Source organism: Penicillium psychrosexuale (genome assembly GCF_028828465.1).
Source record: "Penicillium psychrosexuale strain IBT 29551 chromosome Unknown utg000002l, whole genome shotgun sequence".
Classification (NCBI taxonomy): domain Eukaryota; kingdom Fungi; phylum Ascomycota; class Eurotiomycetes; order Eurotiales; family Aspergillaceae; genus Penicillium; species Penicillium psychrosexuale.
In genome coordinates, this window is record NW_026643187.1 from 3636346 (window position 1) to 3656380 (window position 20035).

The following is a 20035-nucleotide window of genomic DNA, read 5'->3' on the forward strand; positions in this document are numbered from 1 at the left end:
AGGGGTAGTAGTATAGAGTATAGAGATAGGGATAGGATATATATAAAGTAGGATATATATAAATAGGAAGTATAGTCTTCTATAATAGGAGCTTAGCCTATTCTCTACTAGGTAGATAGGTACTGAGGAGGGTCGAAGATTATCTAATTAGGTAATAGCCTAAATTAAATACAGCTATATAGCTATACAGCCTAAGAAAAAACCTTACCTAGATAGATCCTATAGACAGTAGGTCTACTATACTATAAATATATAGTTAGCGGAAATTATAAGAATATATACTACTTTTAGGGCTAAGAGTTTTTTACCTAAAAAACCAGTAACTAGTTTTTTAGGCGAAAAACCTATAAGTAGTAGTAGTAAAGTAGAAGTATAAAAGTAAACTACTTCTTAGACTAAGGGTTTTTTGCCTAAAAAACTAGTAACTAGTTTTTTACCCGAAAAACTTTAAGTAGTAATAGTAAAGTACTTCTTAGACTAAGGGTTTTTCGCCTAAAAAACTAGTAATTAGTTTTTTACCTAAAAAACTTTAAGTAGTAATAGCGAAGTACTTCTTAGACTAAGAGTTTTTTTTACCTAAAAAACTAGTAACTAGTTTTTTAGGTAAAAAAACTATAAGTAGCTGTGGTAAGGTAGAAGTATTATTATAAAAGAAATTATTATAGTTATATTTATCTATAAAAAAAAAGATATATCTAGTGATATATCTAGTACCTATTGAAATTTACTAATATAGCCTTAATTATTAACCTCCTTAAATTCTCTATTAGCTTTACTGCCCTCCTCTCTCCCCTTACCTATCTTAATATTAATACCGATATTATCGTTAGGCTAATTATTACTACTATTATTATTATTATTATCGCTATTACTACTATTAGTATTACTACTATTAATATTACCGCTATTAGTATTACTACCACTAGTATTATTACTATTAGTATTACTACTACCGGTATTACTATTATTAAGAAGGCCCCTCTTATATCTCTAAAAGAATAAGTTCTTCCTATAGGTATCTTTTTTAGCCTTAACAGTTAGCTTAAATAGGTAAGTATACTCTAGCTATACCTCTTACCTCTAATTCTAAATATATATTACTATAGCGGCCTTATTAAGCCTAAAGAGTATATTAAGGTCCTTTATAGTAGCTAGTATTATCTACTTAGACCACCTTATTAGGTATTCTGAAATAGTAGAGGTAGTATAGAAGTAGGTAGTAGTAGGAAAGGTATATAGGATATATATATATTACTGGCTTATTAGTCTAGAGGGTATCCTAGCGGTATTAAGGAGGTCTCTATATATAGCTAATACTTCTTCCTAGGAACTAGACTTAGGTATATTAAGTATTAAGTAGTTATCCCTAATACCTATAAACTATAGTAAGACAGTCCTCCTCTATTTAGTTACTAGTCCTATTAAGCTATAGGGAAGGGTAGGAAGGGATAGGTAGATATTACCTACCTTATAGACTTACTTTTTCTAGTTTATTTAGTACTAAGCTATATCCTCTAGTTATTATATCTTTAGGGTAATCCTATAAATAAAGCTATTAGGGACCTTAAATAGCTTTCGGCTAGATAGGTTTTCTAGGTCCTCTACGCGAATTTGTAGGTTACCTTACTAAGAAGTAATATAGCGTTATATCCCTAGTAGAATAATAGTATAATTACTATTATCTTTATTATTAAGGGAGACTAATCCCTATAGGATATTACTACCCCTACTAGTAGCTATATACTCCCTAATATTAATATTAATATATTAGAACGATATTCTCTTACTAGGTAGTATACTCTTTATATAGTATAGAAATGCAATTAATTTCTATTAGTAGTCTAGCCGAAAGAAGATATAATAGGTATAGTATACTAGGTCCTATTAGATCAGTTACTATACTAGGCTATACTATATACTCTACAGCTAGCCGAGGTAGTGCCTATAATACTTACTGAAATAGTGCTTATATATATCGAATTCTTAGTAGATTAGTAATAGAATTCTACTAGGGTAGGTACTATTAAAGTCCTCCTTTAGCTACCTAAGTAGTTGTAGTAGTACTATACTACTGTCTGTAGTTATTTAGGTATAGATAATATTAGGCTGAAATTAGTATCTAGGTATAACCCTTCTATAAATGCTCTTAAATGAAAGCTAGTATATGGTATTAAATGATGTGACTACTAGGAATATGTTGAATAAAAGAGAGGCTGTTTTGTATGGTATGAGCAGTAGGATACTGGACCAAAGGGTAAAATGAGTGTAATTGTGAAAAGGAGGGTTCTCCTCCGAGATCTATCTTAGTATATGTTTATATAATCGCTATACGTGGCTGCTAACTACTAATATACTACCAGATATAAGGAACATACGGAAGTGCGTCATTTCTGGTCGATATACCCCCCTAGAAGCTATATTATAGCTCCTGAATTCGTCTCGTCTATTATCAAGCTATCTGTCTATCTACTAGATCCTAGATATCCACTAATCCTAAGGACTGAATAAACTTTTTGTAGGACTATACTAGTAGTAACTTGGTGAGCCTATCTACCTGTATATTAGCAGTAGCTACCTACTAGATTAAGATATAGCCGGTATTAACCTCTTAGTATAGCTAATGGTTATAGATATCGATATAGCGAAGCTTAGTTTACAATTGTGGTTATTCGTAGGTAAGTAAATTAACTGTCTATTAGTTATTACAATTAATAATAAGATTGGTCTAGTAGTTAAGATTAACTGTATAGAGTAGCCGTTCCTACTATATTACTAACTTTCTGGCCTTAGAGATAGTAAGAAGCTTAGCCTTAGTTATTAATATTATAACTATATATTACTTACTAGCCTTCTAATCTATTGCTATACTAAATAGTTTATAAAGGAAGCCTTCTAAGCTTTTCTAGTTAGAATGGTTACCGAATAATATATTACTAGAGAAGTGAAGTACTGGTTATTTGTATAATAGGTGGTACTTAAGAGCTATATATTATATATTATATAGATATTAGATTAAGTGATTAACTACCTTACGATACTTAGGTCCTAGGTTAACTAGGAATTTAGTGAGATAATTTGCTACCTTTACTATATTAGGACGAGTTATAACTATTAGATAAAGGGCTAAGCTAAGCTTTTATTAATACTTATAGATCTACTCCTTTATCGCAATCCCTAAGAACTTAGTCATTTTGTTTATAGGAAGTAGGGTTTTATACTTATAACTACTAGTAAGTCTATACTTAGTTACTATTAATAAGATATAAGAATCCTGGTATAACTATAGTTTATAATTTGTGGTATCTTAGAGAATACGGATTCTAAGAAACTAGCTTACTTCCCCTATCTCACAAAGCTCCTAGTATTATTTTAGTTCTTCTTTAAGCTGAAGTGCTTCCTAGAGCTAAGATTAGTAGTAAATAATAATAATATTATTAATATAGAAGAAGATGATCATTCTATTATAGGTAAAGAGATAAGGATCTTCTAGAATAAAGATAAATCCTAGCTTTTTAAGTACCTGGGTTACTTCCCTTTACTATAGTCTAGGTAACTTTCTAAGTCTATAGAGTGCTTTATAAAGCCTCTATAATATACTACTACTTCGAAATCCTTCTGGCATTTAGGTATAGATTATATCGTTAAGATCGCTATTTAGGAATATATTTATAGTATCTATCTAGATTATACTGAGATTAAATGCTATAATGAGTATAAAGACTACTTATACTATATAGGCTACTAGTATAGCTACGCGCTTTTTATTAGAATTGATATTCTATAAGTCGCTATAAATATAGATCCTTACTTTTAATTTTATAAGAAAGCTATTACTATTATATTTATATATAAAGACCTAGGTTAATAGTAGTACCTAAATTGCCTGGTCTCTAGGTTAAGGTTTAACTTTAAAGGTTCTATATTACTTAATCGATTAGACTTCTAGTCCTACTATAGTAAGGAAGCCTTTATAAAATAGGTGGTTAAGTATATCCTTCTATATCTATAGTTTAGGAAGGAGGTTATCTCAGTAGCGCTATGGTTCTAGGTATCCTAAGGATAGTACAGTTGTGAATATAGTGAGTACTGCTATATGGTTATCTTCAGTATTATATATAAGATAACTTACTATATTATAATCTTTATATAGTTTCTACTTATATTTTCTGTGAATAATGTTTAATAGGGTAATATCTCTATAAATAGTTCTTCTATACTATTATTATAGGAAGCTTCCTAGTATTTATAGAAGGGGAGACGATTATTATTAGGAGACTGCTTACTATATGGCTACTTACTATATAACTGTATACTAGTCTTGGCTATAGTAGACTAGTCTATATATTAGTTTTTTAATTGTAAGTCTATATTAATGTTCACATTCTCTTAGTACCTAAATTTAGACTTAGAATAGTCGGTTAGGAGTGACCGGTAAATATAGTACTACTATTAATAGTATGACTGGTAGATATGGTACTACTATTAAGGGTATAACTACCGCTAGGGGTGGTATTCCCTATAGTATCGTTAATTCCTCTTAGGTAGGATATAGTAATCCTAACGGTATTATTGAAGGGGAGACTTACTTACTTAGTAGGAGTAGAAGATTGGTTGGGCTTTATAGAAGTAGAGGAAGAGAGGATATACTCGGTATTAGTAATGGTGTTATATACTTACTTTATAGGTCTCCCTAGGGAGGGTTTAGATTTCTATAGTTATTAGAGCTACCTGTTTTTTAGGCGAAAACTGGGCTACCTATTTTTCGGGCGAAAATATACTGGTCTTCTATTAGTTAGATAGACCCTGCTTCTTATAATAAAGAAATTTCCTCTGTTATTACAGTTGCTTCTTCTTCTTCTCTATTTTATATTTTGTTCTGGATTATTAGTATTATATTAACCTAGCGAATTACTTGCTCTAGTTCTATATCTAATTCGTCTTTATCAAGTACTTTAGTAAAGTCTATAATCCGGATTCTTAGTGGTTCTATGGGGTAGTTTATAAAGTTAAGATTCTTATCGAAGGTAGTATCCTGAATATACTTACAGCTATTTGTATATAGGAACCAGACCTTCTAGATATTACTTATACGAAATCCTATAAGATACCTAATCTCCGCTTAGTTATATATTTTATCTAATAAAGGAATTCCTTAGATCCTAATATAGGTATAGTACCTATAAACCTTTAGATTTGATAGGTTAATTAGAATAAAGGTACCTATTCCTTATTAGTAGAATTCTTACTAAGGTATAATCTACTTTCCTAAGTTTAACTTTATTAGCAATCTATTGATAATATAGATAGTAGCTTATACTACTTCTAGCTAGAGGTTCTTTAGAAGCTTCGATTCTTAAAGAAGTAACTGTACTCTAGTAATAATTACCCCCCTAGATCGCTTAGTAAAACTATTTTATTCTAGTATACTGACCATAGTCTATTAGGTAATAATCCTGTTTTCTTTTATAAAGTCTATTATCTTTTAATTAATTAATCCTTTATTATTAGAATAGAAAACACGAATTAGTAAATTGAACTACGTTTATATTTATAAGATGAATTTAATAATTACCTGTTAGTAACTACTCTTCTTCTTATATATTAAGGCCTAGTGGTATTGGATACTATTAATATAGAAGTAAGAGATCTACTTGTTACTATTATATACTTTAGGGAGTATAATAAGATTGAAATATATCTAACTAAGTAGTCCGAAATTTATACCTTAAATATAATAAGAGACTTACTTCGGTATTCTACTAAGCTAGTATATTTTATATAACTCTAGGTTATTTATAGCGCTCTCGGTATTTATATATAAGGGTTTTATGATCTAAATACCCTTAACCATTTTAGTAAGCCGTTCTATATACTCGCTAAATATATGGCTAAGTCGCCGGTACTATCTCTCTACTATTACTTTTAAGACTAGTAGCTATACTAAACGTTAAGTTATATTAAAAGAGGTTATTATAAATACTACTGGAAATGTAAAGTTAGTATATAGGAGTATAAAGAAGTTCCTAATCTCTTCTATTTTTATAAAGGTCTGGCCTATATCTTTATATATAATAGTTAGATTATTGAAATCTACTTTATACCCCCTCTGTTTAATTAATACCACTAAGATAAGATTATAGTAGAAGCTAGGAGAGTACTTGATATTATTTAATATTAGATTAATAGGTCGGCTGTAATAGCCGATAGTTTTGATCTAGACTTTGCTAGTACTATAGACTTTAGTAAATGTATTACCGACCTTTAGCTCTTCTATCTTTTTATAGAATTTAATAAAGAGGCCTCAGTTATTTGTAATATATCGGCTAGTTACTAAATCAATTAGCTAATAATCCTATAGGGTAGATTATAAGTTTATTAGGAAAGTAGTGTCTTCGATAGCTATTAAGTAGTCTTTATTATTTAGATCTACTTCTGCGAAGTACGTTTAGTCTATATTTTCCTCTTCCGCTAGTTTAGCTAGAAGTTAGTTTATATAGTCCTTTACTTTTCTAGATAACTTATCGACCTTTCCTTATATATTCTTTTAAATATTAGGATTAGGTTTCTAACTAGGTAGGTATACTGCCTTAACTAGGTATAGATATATACTGAAGTAGTGGTTTTCTCTATATACGTAAGCTAGGAGAGATATTAATATCTTCTTTCCCTTTATAGTTATAGTAGTCGTTATAGTTATAGTCGCTAGTTTTTTAGCTTTCCCCTAACCCCTAAGAGTTATAAAAGTAGCCTATAGTACCTTTAGCTTTAATGACTTCTTTTGGTTAAAGAGCGACTGTTCTGAATAGTATATATTTATTATACTAGTAAATATATGCTTTCCGTTTTATTTAAAGACCTTCTAGTACTAATAGTAATAGAATTAAGGCTTAATAGAATTAAGTACTATTAAGAAATTGTAGATTATATTTTAGTTATTGGTTATAAAGCTTACTTTTGTAGCCGTATATTCTATATAGAGATTCTCTAATTTTATTAACTAGCTGTTAATTGCTGTATCTTTGATTAGTATTATTACTATGACTATCTACTATCTCCTGATAATCTAGACCTACTTTATATCTATATAAGAGAAATGTAATTATAGGGTAGCTAGTAGCTTACTAGTCTCCTATACTTCGACTATTAGATTCTGGATCTTAATAGTGAGTATATTCCTTATTCTCTCGGAGATCTTATCGAGTGCTAGTTTAATCGTCTTATACTTAGATAGATTATTATCGTAGTCTTTCTAATTATTATTATAGTCGAGTTAGCCGTTTATTATTAATCGACTTATTATATTACGATTATACTTTTTATTATTTTTATTTAGTCGAATTAGCTTTATAGGTAGGGTAGGCCGCTTTTCTTTACTAATATTTAGGTTAATATAATCCTAAATATTGAGGTTTTCGGCAATTATCTCTACCTATATAAACCAGGTTCGCTATTAGGTTAAGTTCCTTAGAATAATATATACTCTAGGTATACTCGAGACCTATTTAGTGATCCCGCTAGGATTATTATAAAGGAATAATATCTCGTTTTCTACAGCTTTCTTATGCGAGTTGGTAGAGGATAGATAGGAAGTACTAGGTAAGCAAAAGTACTTCTATGCTTAGGGATACAGTAGCTTATGGAGCAGACCGTAGTAGTATTTAATTGCAATTGATATACTAGTGAACTGGGCTTATAACTATTGAATAAAAGAGAGGCTGTTTTATATGGTATAAGCAGTAGGATACTAGACCAAAGGGTAAAATGAGTGTAATTGTGAAAAGGAGGGTTCTCCTCCGAGATCTATCTTGGTATGTGTTTATATAATCGCTACACGTGGCTGCTGACTACTAATATACCACTAGATATAAGGAACGTATAGAAGTGCGTCATTTCTGGTCGATAGAATATAGGTTTTGGATTAAATTCGTAGATACCATATATTTCCTTTAGGTTTCTAGGATCTGGGCCTAGTATAAACTAGCTAGAGAACTTCTTCTGAAACTTATCCTATTGACTAAGATGGTAGTAACTAAATTGGATTCGTTCTACTAACTCCTAAGGGCTCTTACTACTGCCTTATATACCTAGTATATTAATAATCCCTTTAGTATATTTAAAATAGATATAACTGGTACCGAACTCTCTATTAACTAGTTTCGCAATTTTCCTAAAGGTAACTAGGGCCTCCCTCTCCTTCTATATACTATCTTTTATAATTATTATATACTTATCTATTATTATCTCTGTTATATAGTAGCTATATATCCTATTAGTAGGCTGGCTTATTATTACTACTGCTATAGTATTATTGCTTAGTAGGGTAGCTATAGTATTATTACTTAGTAGGGTGGCTATAGTATTATTACTTAGTAGAATGGCTAGGGGCCTATCCTATCTACCCCCTCTCTCTTCCTATTAAACCTTACTTATATTAAATCCTAGGGTATTTAGTAGTAGTACTAGCTACCTAGGCTACTGGCTACTATATCTACTAATCGATATATTACTAATTTCTTTAAGATTCCTTCTACTCCTAGCTGTATAATAGAATCTATTAGTATTAATCTAAAGACTATAATCTCGGAGATCCTTTATATAGAGTGGGGTTATCGATTTGCTATATAGCCTAGAGTAGGCCTATTATATATTAATTAGCTTAATATATTTATGATTCTTCTGGATTCTACTCCTAGAGGAAGAAACGTGTTAGGTAACCTTATTATTAATAGTAAGCCTTATATCCTAGTAGTTTATTTTTACTATGATTAATTTATTAGCTAGCTTAGCTATTAACTTTGATATAATATATCTAAAGAAGGCCTTAGTATCTTATATACCCTATAGTATAGTCGCCTTTTAGCGTACTTTATCGATATACTACTAATTCTTTTAAATATACTACTAGACCTTAATTATACTAATCTACTATTATTAAAAATCAGTATAGTCTTCCTATCCCTTCTATAGCTCTTACTTAGTAATATAATCTAGAAGTATATAAATCTAATACTTAGTTAACTCTTTCCTCTTAATTAGGCTCTTAAGAGCCTTAACTGCTAGCCTATAGGCCTTAGCCCCCTCCCTCTACTATAGTACCTAGAGTACCTCCTCTATCGATAATAGAGTCTATATACTAGTCTTAGTATTAGTCTATATACTAGTCTCTATATTAGCCTATATACTAGTCTCTGTATTAGTCTATATACTAGTCTCTATATTAGTTTATATTCTCTGGAATTAATTGTAAGTAGGCTATAGCCTAAAGAATTTTAAATATAATTTATGATCTCTGTGGTAGCGCCTATATACCCTTTTATCCTAAGATAACTATATATAGTATATAGATTAGACTATATACTATAGCTAACTATAGAATAGGATATATAAAGAAATATATATTAGCCCTTTATATAAGGAAATGTATATTAGCCCTTTAAAATTAGTAGGTAGCTATATAGAGTAAAGAATATACTCCTAATCTAAAATATATATTATTAAGAATAGAAAAAAATAAAAGAAGTTTAATTTCGAAAGGTATATACTTAATAGGATTAAGATACCTTCTTAGCCTTATTAGGCCTCCCTCTTCTTTTAGGTACTATTTTTAAATTATATTATAGGATTAGATATCTCTTAATTCCCCTAATAGTCTTTTATTAGTATTTAGATTAAAGGATTCGGTTATATAGGTATTACAATTCACTATAATATACCTAGTATACCTATATTACTAGCTGTACTATAATATAGAGTCCTAGTCCTAGATATATATAATTGAATACTGATTTTCCTTTAATTCTAGCCTCTTTATTAATAAAATGTAGAGATCCTTAATAAATTATAATTAATCTTAATTATTTATAGTAGTTAGGGGTACTAAATATTATTTAAATGTATATATACTAGTATAATTAAATATATATTTCTATATAGAGACTAGCCTATCTATAAAGTATCACTAAATCGGCCTATTTTTTTTTTTTTCTAGAAATAATAAGTGGCTAGCTATATTAAAAATTATTTTATAAATAAAAACTAAAATTTTAAGGCTACTAGGATATAAAAGGCTGTTATTTAATTAGGAAACTAAAATAACTATATACTATTCTACTTAGTAAGTAGGCTTCTAGGCGCTAAGATATATATTCTAGATAAATTTAGGCTAAGGCGGGCTGTTCTTAGGCTTTAGGCCTAGGAGCTATAAATATACGAATTTATCTATAAATATTAAAAATAAAGCTATTCCGAGGTTACCTTACTAATATATCTAATTAATTTATTTACTTAATTAGTCTGATTAATTGGTTTTATCTGAAATTTAATTATAGGTTTATATAGTATTTCGCTGGGCTGTAGAGTTTTTATACTAATAATCTATAGGCTTTAGTCCTAACTCCTTTATATAATTATACCATAACTAGTAATAAATTGAGGTTGCATTTAATTAATTAGATACTCTCTACTATCTAGCATTTAAATACTATTTTTAGAATTAAATTATCTCAATTATTAGTAGTGGTTGAATTGATTAGATAAATTTACATTTATATATAGCATTTATATATAGATAGGATGAATTTATATTTGTATATAGATAGGATGAATTTGCATTTATATATAGATAGGATGAATTGGTAAGGTAATCTGGGAATAGCTTCATTTTTGACATTTATAGACGAATCGGTATATTATAGGAAGACTAGATGAATTAGTAAGGTGATCTGGGAATGGCTTTATTTTTGACGTTTATAGACGAATCGGTATATTGCGGGAAGACTAGATGAATTGGTGAGGTAATCTGGGAATGGCTTTATTTTTGACGTTTATAGACGAATCGGCATATTGCGGGAAGACTAGATAAATTAGTAAGGTGATCTAGGAATGGCTTCATTTTTGACATTTATAGACGAATCGGCATGTTACAGGAAGACTAGATAAATTGGTAAGGTGATCTAGGAATGGCTTCATTTTTGACGTTTATAGACGAATCGGTATATTGCGGGAAGACTAGATGAATTGGTAAGGTGATCTGGGAATGGCTTTATTTTTAACGTTTGTGGACGAATCGGTATGTTGCGGGAAGACCAGATGAATTAGTGAGGTGATCTGGGAATGGCTTTATTTTTAATATTTATAGACAAATCGGTATATTGCGGGAAGACCAGATGAATTGGTGAGGTGATCTGGGAATGGCTTCATTTTTGACGTTTATGGACGAATTAGTATGTTTTTTATTAGAATATGACCAGACTAAAACAGCAATAAAAAACTGTAATTTATTAATCTTATATAATCTGACTTATGAGCGCCAAGACCTCTATATTATATAAATTCGGGCTAAACGGGCTATTCACGGGCTTTTAGGCCCGACCCGCGCGGGCTTCGGGCCGGGCCGGGCCTAGGGAGGTTGGGCCCGAAGCCCGTGCGGGTCGGGCCACGGGCCCAAATTTCGGGCTCGGGTCGGGCTTTGGAGAAGTCTACTCCTTAGGTCATATGACCTATAAACCTATATATTATCCTCGTATACTGCTTCTTTGGAGAAGCAGCTATTAGTTCCAATATACCCTATGTATATCACTATCTCTATTTCCCGATCCTCCATTATATACAGCATTCCCTTAGGCATTCCATACCTAGGGGTCTCACACCGGCCAGCTGATATATCCATGAGGCAGAGGCGTGGTTCAGCGTGGCAGACTAAAGGCAAAAATACCTTATATCGAGTATATTCGGCGATTCTACGCGTAGAAAAGGGGATAGGTAAGGCAAAGCTACATACAGAGCGCTTAAGAGGTTGAACGAGGGCAAAGGACTGGTCAGTTCGCGCTAGTAACCGAGGGGGCAGTAGGGCTCGGCGAGCTAGATTAATGGCAAAAATACCTCACTGGCAGGATGCACACAGGACGCAGATGGCAAGAAAGGGGCCGTAACAGGCGAAACATTCGGCGAACAACAGTCGGGGCGATGAAGGCGACTTTATAGAGACACGCACAGCGATGTCAGTCACGTGGAGGGAGCTAGACCCAAAGAGGCACGCTAAACCAAAATTGGTAATTCGCCGTCACCGCAGAGTATCCGTACTCCGTACGATATGATGATTTTCCACAGTGTCTTTTCCAATTCCAGCTGTGTCTCATTATGAGCTTGACCTTTTCAAACTCCCCATACAATCAAAGCCGAGTAGTTGGCCCATTTCGGCCGCCGTACACGGAACCCGACGATGTCTTGTTCCGGATCGTATCACCATCGCTTATGAGCCATATCCCCCCTATATTGTATATCTATCCAAATCAGAAGTCCTTGCAAATACACTTCATCTTTCATCTCATTCGTGAAAGCCCATCATGACCCCTCTCCACTCTTACTACCCTGTTGGCGTAGAAATCCCCAGCTACGTCCATAACGAATGGAGCACCCTAACGCTGGTTCGCTGTCACCTGCATAATCATCTTAACAGCCGCCAAAACTATCGCGACAAATAAAAACCCTCACATTACGATCGCTGAACTCTCTATTGTTCTTTGGTTTACCCTATGTATGTCTTCCCTTCCCCGTCTATGCACACCCAGTACTAACAAACAACCAGGCGGCTCTATCCACCTCATCCTCGAAGGCTACTATGCCCTAAACTTCGCCACCCTTCCGGGCTCCCAGCAACTCCTCGCGCAACTATGGAAAGAATACTCCATGTCTGATTCGCGGTATCTCACTTCGCACGCCTTCGTCATGTCCATGGAGTCCGTTACCGCCTGGTTCTGGGGCCCGTTATCATTCGTCCTTGCGTCTTTCATCGTCACGGAGAATCCCTTCCGACACCCGCTGCAGATTATCATCTCCACTGGACAGCTGTACGGGGATGTACTGTACTACGGGACCTGTGCGTTTGACTTTCTGGTGTATGGGGTTGAGTACTCCAGGCCCGAGGGATATTACTTTTATGGGTATTTTGTGCTATTGAATGGGTTTTGGATTGTTATTCCGATTTGTAAGTGGTCTTTTCATTTTGTCGTTTCTTCAGAGTTGGTCAGTGAACTGTGCTAATGGTTTTAGTGCTCATTGCCCATAGTGTGAGAGCTTGTGGGAGGGTTTTCGCGGAGGCCAAGAGGGTGAGCACGGTCGGGATAAATGGGGATGCGAAGAAAACGTCTTGAAGAAATCTGTTCAACGCCATATCGGATTTGGTTGTATAGACCTAGGCAGACCCGATGTATTAAACGATGGCAAAATTACATTTGGTGAGTGCTGTGGCATTGGGTCTCAATTCGCCTACTCGGCAACAGTCGTTCAGCACCGTCCTACGATCCCTACGTAACAGCCTAGGGATAACTAAAGCGGGAATATTTATAACACGACAGCGTATAATTAGAAGCAATGATCTGAAAGCTATATTTCAAAGAACGTATCGGAAGTTTGGGTTCTGTTAACTGGTTAGTGAAAAGATCGCAGAAAGGAACAATGATATGCAGTCACTAACCTCGAAATCAGTTAGATCTGCCCCAGCACTCTGGTCGACAGATGACTCGATATGGCCCACAGCAGAAGCAGCAGCATCTCGCAGCTTGTTTCTGCGAGCCAGCACAAACCGCAGCAAAACAGCCAAAGCAGCTTGCGCAGACGAGCATGCCAGGATGAGCTTGACTCCGGTCTGGTATACGGGCGCTTCCTTTGCGAGAAACGCGTGGGGTCCAATGATATTGCCAGCGCAGTACGCAAAGAAAACGAAGGCAATACTGGTTGTACGTTTTGTATAACCACCCAGGTTTGTCGCCGGCATCTGCAAAGCCAGTACCAAAGAGCAGACGTAAGCACCAATGATATAATAACCACACAACACGCCGACCTTGTATGTCTGATGGTCCAGCTTCCATAGGAGACTGGCGCCGATGACAGTCGGCATCAAGTAAATGAACATGATGACAGTTCGGAAGTTTTTGATTCGAGATGCAAGATATGTTCCTCCTAGGACGTAGAAGATCTGGAATCCTCCAAAGGGAATACCCAAAGCGATAGCAGTGGCCGAGTCATTGGTCAACCCCCTGATAATTAGTTTTCCGAAGCTCGCGATCCCACCATTTACGACCTCGTTCAGAAGAGTGAAGAAGAACAAGATCCAAACTTGTGGATCAATGAAAGCTTCACGGATTTGATGCCATTTGATCTGGTGATTGATGATACCGGTCTGGCCGAGTCGACCGCGGCCAATGAGGAGGGCCTTTTCGTCCAGGGTGAAACGCTTCGATGAGATAACGTCATCCGGGAGGAAGAGGAGCATCACGACTCCCCAGACGAGGGTAATGCCGCCCAGAATGAGGTAAATCGCTCTCCATACAGCAATGGTGTCGATTTGTCCAATTCCATATGTGAGAATGCCACCTACCATAGCTCCCAGTCCGTTGCAGCTGTAGAAGACACCGGCACGGAACGGTTGCTGAGCACGTGTGTACCACATTCCGATCATCATCATAAAGCATGGGGTGATGGGGGCTTCGAAGACTCCCAGAAGAAAGCGGCAGATAGCCATTCCAGTGAAGGAGGAGCAGGCGGCAGTAATCATGAGCATGGCTCCCCAGGCAATAATGTTCCCAGAGACGACTTTGGCAAGCTTTGTTTTCTGTGCCAGGATATTCCATGGGTATTCGGCGACGAGATATGCAAAATAAAAGATACTGGCGAGCCAGCTGTATTGGTTGCTTGACATATGTGTCGAAGAGAGAAGGTCGAATACGGCAGAGTAGGCGAGTGCTGATTTGTCGATATACTGAAGCATATACGTTCCAGAAAGTAAAGGTAACAAAACAAGATCTACTTTGCGGACCAATGCCTTGTTGCGTGGCTCGTCATCCAGGAGTGCCTGGATGGCCTCTTGGTTGAATCCATGTTGGCGGAGGAAGACCTCTCCTTCATCGAGATCCGTTATAGTGCCAATTTGCACATCTTTCTCGTCAATCGTGTCCGCGGGTGATTTCTTGTCGATCTCCATGCTCGCAATTCAATGAGTAATGAGTAATGGTAAACAAAAAGATATCAGGGAGCCATATATATCCCTCGAATCCTTCGGTCATAATTTTCCGTTATCTTTGGGGTTTTCCCCCGCACGGTATAACTTAGCTACTTTCGACCGGCGATCCCCACGATGCTATACGTATTTACCTTCGGCTCCACCAAGATAGCCCCCACACGGTATGACTTCGGCGCTACTTTTGAATCCCGGAGAGATAGCGACCACGCCCGCGGTGCTATATCTTGCTGCCGACCCCAGCTCTTATCTCTCGGGATTTCTCTTCGTTGATTTACCATTGAACCGTGATACATCATGACTGCTGATGCCAAGTCCCCCTCTGTCACCTTGGCGCAAGGCCACGTAATAGGGACCCAACTCAAAGACACCTTCCCCCAACCCGTCGACGCCTTCTTGGGAGTCCCGTATGCCCTCCCTCCTGTAGGCGATCGACGCTTCAGACCAGCAATCAAAGTTCCGAGCTCATCAGATACCATTGATGCGTCCAAATATGGCCCCGCGGCTCCTGGAAAGGCACTTCTCTCTGGAGGACCGAAGCTCGTACAGAGTGAAGACTGCTTGACGGCGAACATATTTCGACCGGCCGGCAACAATGATGGGCGCAAGCTCCCTGTCGCGGTCTATATCCACGGCGGTGCTTTCAATCGAGGAGCGGCAACTATGCACAATACTGCGTCCATGGTGGCGTGGTCGGAACACCCCTTCGTTGCCGTGAGCTTTGGTTATCGCATTGGAGCTCTTGGATTCCTGCCTTCAAGTTTGTCGCAGAAGGAGGGGTTGCTGAATCTCGGATTGCGTGATCAGGTGCTTTTATTGCAATGGGTCCAAGAGAACATCGCCAGTTTTGGCGGTGATCCTGCCAACGTCACTTTGTGTGGTCTTTCTGCGGGCGCGCATTCAGTGAATCTCCCAATTGCTGATTTCTGAAATATTTATTCTAACCAAAATCTAGATTGGCCACCACCTCCTTAATTACGACGAGCACAAATCACCATTGTTCCATCGTGTTATTATCGAGTCTGGAGCACCAACTTCCCGTGCTGTTCGCCCATATAACGCCAAGGTCCACGAGGACCAGTTTACAGACTTCCTCCAAGAAGTCGGTTGCCCACCCGGTCTAGCCGATGCTGAAATCTTTCCATTCCTACGTTCACTCCCCAGCCTGACTGTTACAAATGCCCAAACGGCTGTTTTCGACAAGTACAACCCTTCCCTGCGGTGGGCGTTCCAGCCCGTGATTGATGGGGACATTATCCCTCGCAAGCCCCTCGAGGCATGGGAGTCAAAAGTCTGGAATAAAGTACCCATCATGACCGGGTTCAACAGCAACGAGGGAACAATGTACGTCGACAAGAAAATGTCAGACGCCTCCCAGTTCCGCGAGTTCTGGCACAGTCTTCTGCCGGAGCTCTCGTCGTCTGATCTCGACACAATCGAGAAGCTCTATCCTGACCCCGCCGTTGATCCCACATCACCCTATATTGAAGACAGACGGGGCGAGGGCCTCGGACCTCAATATAAACGGATTGAAGCTGCCTACGGACACTATGCTTATGTGGCACCGGTCCGCCAGACAGCACAATTTGCGTCATCGGAAGGTGTTCCCGTTTACCTTTATCACTGGGCGCTACCTAGGACGGTCGTCGGTCGAGCAAATCATGCCGATAATATGTACTATGAGACCTTTAACAGTGCTATCACGGGAATTTCAGAATCCCAGAAAGAGCTTTCTGGCACACTTCATGCCTACTTGACTAGTTTCATTACAACCGGTGATCCTAATGCCGTGTCTGGTCGATATGGACAAAGACCGGAGTGGAAGCCCTTCCAGCCGGCGGATACACAAGTTTTGATCTTTGGAGAGGGGAATGAGGAGTTGATCGGAGGTAATGTTGCTCCTCCTGCGAAATGTGTCGCGGATGATTGGGCAAAAGAACAGACGGAATTTTGGTGGTCGAAGGTTCCGATTTCCCAGCTTGGTTGATGGATATTGAACAGAATGAATTCATGCTTTCTCGTGCGTCTTTTTACATCCCTGTAAATATCTATTTAGAATGACCAGCCGCGAACTATGACGTCGTTCATATATTTCCCTTCTAGAAAATCTATACGAAAAGTCATATGTGCAATATTAATATACAAAATGCTTGTACTTCAAGCCTGGGATATTCAAATGAATATTTACAGCCTAATTTCAATCAAAAGAAGGACCAAATGGCTTATGCTGGCACGCGTGGGCCAACACTTCTCCAGAACTCACAGCGCTTACCACGGCCGCCTTCCCACTTCGACGCATCTGCCAAGCTGAACTCATTCGTGACTCCAGGTCCTTGCCGAATCCAGTAAGAGAGATTATCAGTAACTTTCTCATAGACCGTTGTTCCACCCGTGGTGTTCAGGTTCATCAACACAGGAGAGTTGCTATTCCACCTTGGCCAGGAGATATCTCCGTTCGCACCCTCAGGCACGGTAGAATTGTCTGCACCACCCTTTGCATCGACAATGGAGATGACTGGGGTGTCATTGATGATGAAATTGCCCCAAATCTTCTGGAATGCATGGATCATACCAGGAGTAGGCGTAGTCGCTCCAACGGAGAAGTATGCGGACAGATCTGCCCCGTGGTACCCGGGGGTCACGGAGTATTGATATTTCCAACTCTCCTTGGTATTGTTTCCAGCGAAAGCATCCGCAAGCCAGTAAGAGGGGCAGTCGAAGGCTGATTCGGCATAGATGTCGAAGACTGTTTGCTGAAGACCGGTTGCCATTTCTGATTGGTTCAGAGCGTTCTGGCCATGGTCGCCTAGTGTATCGTATCGGGGGGCAGTGTCTTGGGGAGAGCTGATTCGGAACCCGTAGATATCCAACAGGCGGGAATAGTCACTGCGGGAGAACAATGGGAAAGTAGACTTGACGTAACTCAGGAAGCTGGCAGTGGTGTTCACAAATGGTGGGCTAAGCGGAACGCCTTCATTGGCATTGTTCTGGAGGAGTTAGCTTAAACGGACTTATGTGTTGGTATGATCAATGGACTTACTCCAGATAAAACGCGCTTGCCGCTCACTTTCTTCGTGTATAATTGCTTGGATGGAAGTTCCTGAATGAAATCGCCATCAACCACAGGCAGGAAGGCCCAGGTACCCCATGCTCCTGAAATGGAGACATTTGCACTAGCGTATTGCAAAGTATCGGTGTCGGCATTGACAAGGCAGTCAAATACGGCTGCCTCGGATACATTGGCCCCATTGTAACACCCTGCTCGTGCGGCAAAATCCTGATAGTGACCTGTCGGCACTTTACCATCGTACTGGTGCAAGTCAGTGGTATAAGGGCTGGCGGCAATAACCTATGCAAGTTAGCCAGACTGTCTCGGATTTCATGGCGCTGTAACTTTACATTATTGAACAAGTGGTCCTCGCGACCACCATAAGCGATTGATTGCAGCAGCACCGAGCCTGCTCCAGAAGACTCGCCGGCAATTGTGACGCGGGATGCATTACCGCCGAACTTTTCGATATTCTCCTGGACCCATTCGAGTGCGAAACGCATATCAAGCAGACCTGCATTGGCCTTGCCATACTTGTGCACGCCTTCCGAGGACAAAAAGCCAAAGGCACCCAGTCTATACTGAATCATAACTGCAATAAACCCGTTTTCGTTTGTGGCGATCCATTCACTGGGGTCGTATTCGGCCCCGAAAAGCCCATATCCACCACCATCTATTGGTGCTTAGAACATGTTCTTTCGGTCAAATCTTTTTATTTTTGACTTGTGCGTAGACTTACGAATCCAAAGGAGAACAGGGAGATCTTTGGCCCCGGGCGGAGCATACAAATTCAAGAACAAGCAGTCCTCATTGCCCAGGGCTGAGCCGAAGCCATATAATTCTGGAAGCTGTGCAGCACCGGACTGTGGGCAGAGTGGAGGCTGTTCGGTGGCAGACTGAATAGAAGTCTTGTTCACTGCAGGGGCCTGTGGCGGTTGCCATCGCAGCTTTCCAACAGGAGGGGCCGCATATCGAATTCTTTAGATAATAAGTAAATAAAAAAACACGCTCGTCAAGCCTGATTCGGTATGTTCTTACCCTTTGAAGACATTGAGGTCATAGGTGTTGTCATAGTACCCCTGGTAGGTGGCGTAGTCTAAATCAACCACCGGGCTCGAAGTTTGGACCGGAGTACCCAAACCAGCCGGGGCAGTGGTGAGAGCCAGAAAAACAAGGCTGCTTATTCCGACAGCGAAACCCATAACTGAATCTCCACCGTTGGAATCGGATGATTGGAGAGGAAAAGAGACGGGACGGGTGGTATTTTTATGAGACGATAGTGATTGGTGAATACGAGCTCCTTATGTACACCTCCTGCAGGACTGACAGCCCTAAGCGACCTCGGGAATCCACGGGCCATGTAACATTCCTGGAAGCGAGCGGATCAGCCCGAATGTCCCGTTGTTTATTGACTCCACTATTTAAAGGGGTATATAATATACTATGCGTATCCTGAATGGTTGTGTTGTTAGTGTCGAGCTTAGCATATCATCCAGGCCGCTACTAAGCGATTGCAAACCGTTCTGATTGATCCATCCGTATCCACAAGCAATATACGATGTTCAAATGTGCAGAACACGGGAGCAGCAATGGGGCAATGGGGGCCAAAATAAGGAGTCGGCCTCTAAGCAATGGAGCAACTAATATATCGCTCAACGGTCGGGGATTTTTTAGAATCCTTCACTCTCCCCGTAATGGCGGAGGAAGTCGATTTGAGCGCGTCGCGGGTCACCACCGTGACTATATGCTATTCAGTTCCCATTCCATTCATGATTTTGTTTACTGGGCTCCGGCTTTTCGTGGTACTACGACCTTCATCCAAAGATCCTTTGAGCTTTGATGATTATATGATTACTTTGTCCACGGTCTGAACCAACTTTTCTTTCCGGATCATGTTGTTGTTGAGATATTCAATTTTCTAATACTGCTGTAGGCAATATCAGTTGGACTGTGTATAAGTGGCTTGGTGT

The 20035-nt window shown here is 38.3% G+C and overlaps 4 protein-coding genes across 4 annotated transcripts; 2 read left to right on the plus strand and 2 right to left on the minus strand.

Moving 5' to 3' along the window:
• Positions 1-12344: 12344 nt before the first annotated feature.
• Positions 12345-13151, plus strand: N7518_002556 (EXPERA domain-containing protein; the record flags this gene model as incomplete). The annotated part of the gene is made up of 4 exons (XM_057183484.1): positions 12345-12432; positions 12458-12535; positions 12587-12985; positions 13051-13151. The coding sequence occupies 4 exons, from the start codon at positions 12345-12347 to the stop codon at positions 13149-13151; spliced, it is 666 nt and encodes a 221-aa protein (XP_057044934.1).
• Positions 13152-13390: 239 nt separating this feature from the next.
• On the minus strand, positions 13391-14980 carry N7518_002557 (putative MFS transporter; the record flags this gene model as incomplete). The annotated part of the gene is made up of 2 exons (XM_057183485.1): positions 13391-13417; positions 13475-14980. 2 exons carry the CDS (start codon positions 14978-14980, stop codon positions 13391-13393), a joined length of 1533 nt encoding a protein of 510 aa, XP_057044935.1.
• A 333-nt stretch (positions 14981-15313) lies between these two features.
• N7518_002558 (putative extracellular lipase) lies at positions 15314-17003 on the plus strand (the record flags this gene model as incomplete). The annotated part of the gene is made up of 2 exons (XM_057183486.1): positions 15314-15919; positions 15972-17003. The coding sequence occupies 2 exons, from the start codon at positions 15314-15316 to the stop codon at positions 17001-17003; spliced, it is 1638 nt and encodes a 545-aa protein (XP_057044936.1).
• Positions 17004-17238: 235 nt separating this feature from the next.
• Positions 17239-19267, minus strand: N7518_002559 (putative carboxylesterase; the record flags this gene model as incomplete). Its single annotated transcript, XM_057183487.1, has 5 exons — positions 17239-18003; positions 18057-18365; positions 18416-18738; positions 18805-19043; positions 19104-19267. The coding sequence occupies 5 exons, from the start codon at positions 19265-19267 to the stop codon at positions 17239-17241; spliced, it is 1800 nt and encodes a 599-aa protein (XP_057044937.1).
• Between the last annotated feature and the right edge of the window lie 768 nt (positions 19268-20035).